Source organism: Pteropus vampyrus, unplaced genomic scaffold, assembly GCF_000151845.1.
Source record: "Pteropus vampyrus isolate Shadow unplaced genomic scaffold, Pvam_2.0 Scaffold9, whole genome shotgun sequence".
Taxonomy (NCBI): domain Eukaryota; kingdom Metazoa; phylum Chordata; class Mammalia; order Chiroptera; family Pteropodidae; genus Pteropus; species Pteropus vampyrus.
In genome coordinates, this window is record NW_011888790.1 from 2,593,693 (window position 1) to 2,600,601 (window position 6,909).

At 33.6% G+C, this 6,909-nt stretch overlaps 1 protein-coding gene across 1 annotated transcript in view; it reads right to left on the reverse strand.

The window, feature by feature from the left end:
• Nucleotides 1–6,909, reverse strand: part of GRIP1 (glutamate receptor interacting protein 1) — a 626,604-nt gene that overhangs the window by 133,036 nt on the left and 486,659 nt on the right. The window contains exon 5 of the mRNA XM_023520629.1: nucleotides 4,011–4,094. Within this exon, the coding sequence (XP_023376397.1) occupies nucleotides 4,011–4,094 (84 nt within the window). The remainder of the gene's footprint in view (nucleotides 1–4,010; nucleotides 4,095–6,909) is intronic.

The window sequence follows — 6,909 nt, forward strand, 5'->3', positions numbered from 1 at the left end:
GAGAGGGAGAGGGAGAGGGAAAGGGGAGGGGAGGAGAGGAGAGAAGAGAAGAGAAAGAAAGAAAAACTTCAAGTGGCTGAAGTGGTCTCCATTAAAATTGCTGTGTTCTAATTTTTGGTGGCAAATCTGGTAGACTATGTTAAGCCAATTGCAGTGCTTAAATGAGAATTTTAGTTTTGTATAAAAAATTTCTCCCCAAGAACTTTTAGAAACACGGAAACTTCTAGATAGAAGGTAATTTATTATAAATTCTCTTTTTAATCCAGGACCCCCTTGTACAACTTTAATCTGTGCTCCCTCAGTATCCACTTGAGATCCACCAGTTGTTCTACTTATTAGATTTGAGCCACATATGGATGGACACCTAGAAGGTTCTTCCTGACATTCGACTTATATCTATCTTTCTTCAACTTTCATCCACTAGTCCTTTGTTTATGGTCCAGAGCAGTAAAACAAAGATGTAAGCTCTCTTCTACAAGAAAGATTTTCTGAAAGTTAAAAACAGTGGCTATAGACCTGTTAAGTCTCATCTTCTTAAGGGTGAACATTCCTACGTTCTTAACTATTCTTCACGTGACCTGACATCCTTGTACATCACCATCCTGGCTGCCCATCTGAGTGGTCTCTAGTTTGCCAGTATCTGACAAATATGAATATTACTGTCAAGTCTTTGTTCCTTAATGTTTGCCTGGTAGAACAGACAAACTTGGCACAGGTATAGAGGTCAACTTAAAGAACCTGGAGAAAAATACTATTACATAACTTCTCTTTTACAATGTGATCGCAAAAAGATTATATTTACTTTCCCCTGATGGGGTATCAATTTAGAAAAGGATAGGGGGCTGAAGACAGAAAAAAAACCCTTTCATAATTTTGATTTGGAGGTCAAAATTTAAATATATAACAGTGAATGCATGCTAAAGTATGAGAAATTGCTCTAAATTTAATGATATATGCCACTTTATAATTATTTGAAATAATGAACCAAATTTAGTTTGTGATTTGCTCAGGTTACAGAAGTTTGGAGATGCAAAGCAAAACGGAAACTGCCCAGAGACCACTGGTATTCTCAATCCAGGCTGCACGTTAGCATCACCCCCTGGGATGTTTTCGTAAAAATATCAGTGCCAGGCGGTGCCACAATGCAGACCAAATCTGAATATCAGGCTGCATATGTTAGATGAGTACATCTACCTACAATTTTTTTTTTTTTTTAACTGACTACAGCAACTGTTATTCCTAAATGGTCTCCCATCCAAGTAGTAACTATGCCTGAACCTGCTTAGCTTCTGAGATCAGATGAGTTCGGGCATGTTCAGGGTGGCATGGCCGTAGACCATACCTACAATTTTATACTTGAGAATGATTAGATAAAGTTTCCTTGTCCAAAGTGAAAAGCAACTTAGTGGCACAGTGATTTTCCTACTGGTCCAAAGCATCTCTCTTAGCTTGGTGGCAAGGAGATAAACTGAAATTTAATTCTTCAAGATTTAGGCCAGAAATTATTTTTTTATTCTATGGGTATAAGGTTCTACTGTGTGGGTTTCAGAATCTGTGACATATAGCATTGAAAATGTAATTCCATTAATCAGCTAAAAGCCTGTTTTATTGTTCCAGGACCCATTCCAATTGGTTAAGAAGGAATTCTCCAGTAGTAAATGAATATGCACCATTTGCAATATGATTCTTAAGGGACGGGTGGTGACCACCTTTTAAGCAAGTAAGACCCTCCAGATGGACCTCACACTGATCTAAATATATAAGTTCTTTATTAGATTCTCATTGAAAAAATTATGCAAAATTCCACAAACTTTTATGTTCAACCAATGTATTAAAGAAGTTATTAAAACCTACAAAAATGTATTACTCATAAACTAAAATGGGTTTGTTATTACCAAGGTTTTAAAATCACTACAATTCTAAGAAGTCTGATGTCCACACAAACACAGGTAACATTCAATTATTTATTCATTCATTACTAAGTGCTGACAATGTACCAGGTAGTATTCTAGGCTTATGTTAAAAGACTCTTATTATGCATGCACATGAATACAGATATTTGAAATCCTGCACACTGTGGAAAGGACATTTTGTTAACATTATATCATTAATTGACTTAAGGTGGTTGTGGATTTCAATTGCTTCTATTCTTTATACTTCTTAATGCTAAATTACTGTTGGTTTAGCTCTTTCATTAGCAATTTGATTTGTTATTGATTATGGTTATACAGCAACTAGTGATAAATATTTGGACCAGCACTATTTTTTACGGCAGCTTGCCAATAATTAGGTTTGCAGACATATTGATTCGAGTGCCTCTCTTTCATATCTATACTGCAAAAACAGATTTGTATATACCACCCACCCAGCTACAATTACTTGTACACTGATTTTTCATTATATTCATCTAGTCCTTTTACACAGAAATTTGGGAATGGTTAAGGTAAAAGATTAGGGTAAATTGCTCTTGTTGTTCCATCTAAAAATAGGATCTGGTCAGAAAAGTGTAATATCTACTGGTCTATACCACTCCATGAGTTCCTAGTTGCTCATTTTCCTTACCACTCACTTGAGTACTTTATCAACTTATGTCTTAAATTTACTGGACTGTAATTTAGTGTAGATAGGTGTCCTGTCTTCTGACTTTAGAGTACTTGGCCCTATGCTGTCATGTTGACGTACACTTAATAAGTATTTGATTGACTAATTTGCTAAATAATTGACACAGAATGAAACTTAATGCTTAAAGCTCAGTCATTTAAGGTATTTGTATGAGTGTGAACACATCTCTTTTATTCCTTGATGCATGTATATTTATTAAGATGCTTAATTTTGATTAATGTTTTAATAATTTTGGTAGAATTTTGACTCTAGTGAAGTACAAAATATAATGGACAAAAACAAAAAGATGGAGAGATGTGAATGTTAAAAAATTTCCTAATCCTATATAGTTCCCTATTGAACCTCACTGTCACACTAGGAGTAATGTGCTGTTAATATCTGTACAGTCTTTAAGGGAAAAAACCTCTAATAAGAAAAATAGAATACTAAAAGCCAAATTTACAGCTCAGAATTAATGGTTTTATAGACAAGTTGGAGTCATCTGAAATGTTTATTATTCATGTCATCCCATAATAAGATGAGTTGAGCTGATGCATATAGATGCCCAAGGGATCAGATTATCTTCAATCTATTTTTAGAAAGCTATAATAACAAAATGTATTTCAGGAGAATAAAAGTTGCTTAATCCTAGTGTATTAAATCAAATCAAGCCCTATGCATCAACATTTTCTTTCCCAAAGGAAACAATAATCTTTATTTAGATTATGAACTCAGGGATTTATGGCAATGATGGCTTTCTTTGTTTTGTTTTTTAACTTTAAAAATGTTTTAACTAAAGTATAGTTAACATACAATATTATATTAGTTTTAGGTGTACAACATAATTATTCAACATTTATATACCTAACAAAGTGATCACCACAATGAAGTCCAGTAACTATGTGTCACCGTATAAATTATTACAATATTACTGATGATATTCCCATGATGTACATTACATCCCCATGACTTATTTACTTTATAACTGGATATTTGTGCTTCTTATTCCCCTTCACCTTTTTTTGCCCATCCTCCCACACCCCTCCTCTTTGGCAAACATCTCTCATCAACATTTTTGACTCAGTGATATAGAAAAATATAAAGGAGAGGCAAGAGACATGTTGAAAAGTGACAAATCAGTAGGATGACTGTGAAGAGACAAGGTTTACAGACAGTGACTGCTTGCTCTGTATTTATGAACTGAAAATAAAGCTAGTTCATTTGGATTCCACTTTGATTCCTACTCATTGTTTTATTTCTTTAAAGAAGAGTGGGCACAAAATGTTATAAGGTGACTTTATGTGCCGGAAACAATTTTTTTAAGGATGACTTTCTAGTTCAATCCCAGTATTTCATTGACAAATTCTCTAAGAATACCTAATGGTTCATATTTTCTAACCGTCACCTACCTCGTATTACAAAACCGAAGGTGTTGCCTTCTTTATGTAATGTGACTTCCACTGTTCGGAAAATAACACTTGATCCTTGAACAGCTGAATGCAGAGAGAGGGAAATATAAGTCTTGATTTATAATAACATTTCTAAAGTTTTTCATGTGGCATAAACTAGTATACATCCACATTGCAGTTAATTCTTGTTTTGAGTAATCAAACAGCAATAATTTCCTTTCAAAAAATGTTAGAAAAAATAATTGGCACGACATACAAATGCCACAAAAGAGTAATCTGCATAAGTGATTTATATAGGTTCAAGTAGAATCAAAATAAATGATACTTCCTTTCCTCTTGTGCAGCCAATTTCTAGATAGAAGGTGACATTTACATTGTTAAAACTCTATATAACAAGAGAAACAATCTTCATATGATAAATACCATTGTTTTCCCTTTGCGAGATGCAAAAACAATATGATTTTTATAAACCTCAGGAAACAATTAATGTATTTATATTTGTTTTTGCAGCTAGCAAAGGAAGAAAAACTATTATTCCCAAACTGCCGTTAGTGGATTAGGCATAGATTATATGACATGATACAAAGCAATTAAACAAAGACATCAGCAACCCAAATGAAATGTGGAGGGCAAAAGAAATTCTGAGTACCTTCAAAATATTACTCCTAGTGATTGATAAAATAAAGAGCTACGTAATTTTGCTTGATATAATCATGCTTATGTTGTTTGCCTTTTTATTGCTCTCATTTCACAAAATGAAATTGCATTGCCAAGTTGCAATCTCTAATCAGATTACAAACACTATGAGGATATAAGTCGTATAAAGGTAGTGACAAAAAAAGGTATAGTCACTAAACTATTCTGTAAGACTGTATTCAAGAAACTGATAATTCTGGTTATATAATATACTATTGTTGAAATAAAGACTGAAAAATTTTCACAAATCAGTATTTTATCATTATGGATACAAAAAAGTTTTTATTCATGGAGACACAAGAGTTTGCAAACCGTAGAGTATGATGGTCTTAGATCCTTGTATTAAATTTATACAATGATATCTAATTATCTAATGCTGTGTTCATTATCAATGATACATTTTTTACATTGTTACTAGATCTTAAAGGCTATATTATATAAAACTATCAACAAAAATACATAATTTAAAGGCATTTTTTAAAAGAACACTTCTTGCCATTTACAGAAATAGGAGAATATTTTAATTAAACATTAATTACAATTATTTTTAATTATCAGAAATTCTGGATCTTCAAAGGACTATGAAAAGTACACAGCTTAAATTCACAAAACTGCACACATCCAGCTGGGACATAAAGTACAGTAACGAGTTGGACCTGCTAAAAAACAACATAACCCTACAGCTGACCAAATGTTTTGGTACACTTATGATTAAATGTCATTCTTGCTATCAGGAGAATTTCAGTTCATTCTAATCAGCTAGGAACAGTGCATACAAATAGCCGAAACTGTTGAGGTACAATTTTAGTTAAATAAAAAGAAACTGAGTTCAAACCAAATGTTTTCTGATTTCCATGGCCCAACAAGCTATGTGAAGAAAACAGTTAAGAACATGATCTTTCTGTTCTAAAGATATGGGCAGAAATAATTAATGAGCACTACTGCAGGAACTCTGTAAAGGGGTTTACAACTATTAGTATGTTTAATCATTAAATCGACTTTCAATTATATACAACCAAATTCTAATTCTGGGCCACCTGTTCTCGCTGCCTGGGTGTCTGTTCTGGGAATGCAAAGCACTGTGATTTTAATTTTGCTCGAGCTAAATCTTGCTGACCATGAAATCTTATAATCAAATCTAAAGTGAATATAAAGACTTTTAGGATTATCTACGGCTTTAGATTATCTACACTATTGATGTTCATTATTTACAAAGATAAATATAAATATGGACTACATTCTTATATACTTAATGAAATAGATTTGATTTTTATAATTTTTATTTGTATGAATGGCTCTTGGTGACTGGGTTTTTATATTCAGTACCAGGATATTCTATGTTTCCATGTGAATTTTACTCTACTTCACATGCGTGTATGTAGACATAAAGATCCAATTAAAGGGCTTCCTCAAAGAATCAAACCCGGTATATAGAAGGGTTAGGTAGAAACCAATTTCACAATGCAGAAATACTCCTCCTCAGCATTTTAGCTCTACTGTTGTCCCTTGTTTCTATATGTGAATATGCATGTACTACATACATACTCATATTATTTTAATATGGTAGATTAGATTTTTCTAAACTATATACTACTTCTCTGCTTCTTCAACTCTTAACCTCCACAGGAGAATAGGAGTTCTGTACTTTCCCACCTCATTATGTTGGGCTTGCCCATGTGACTTGCTTTGACCAATGGGATGTTAGAAGATGTAAGCAGAGGCTGGAAATGCACTCGTGTTGTTGGGCTTGTCCTATTTTCCCTTTGCCATTGTCACAAGAAAAGCTTTCTCTAGGTAGCAGCTGCTTCTTCAGATTGAATCCCAGAATGAACCACGTGTAGGAGAGCTGAGACTGCTCCTGCCCGCCGCCGCCGCCATCATCATCATCATCATCATCATCATCATAATCACATCACCTGTCTATCTCCCTTAGAATTAGAATTGAGAAGTAAGAAGGATGTCATAAGGACATGGTTTTAACATATTTATTTGAATTAAAGAAGGACTCTTAATAGAAAGCTAGTCTGATTGAACTGATGGTTTAACAGTGAAGACTGCCTTTGCCCATTAGATTCTGTGGCATTTTCCATAAAGTTAAATGAGGTAAACATGTAGCTCCAAGGTTAGAATAAAAACCATATTTATAGGTGTATAAAATAAACGTCATGCCGGAAATTACAAGCTTTCCAACTATTTACGCGTA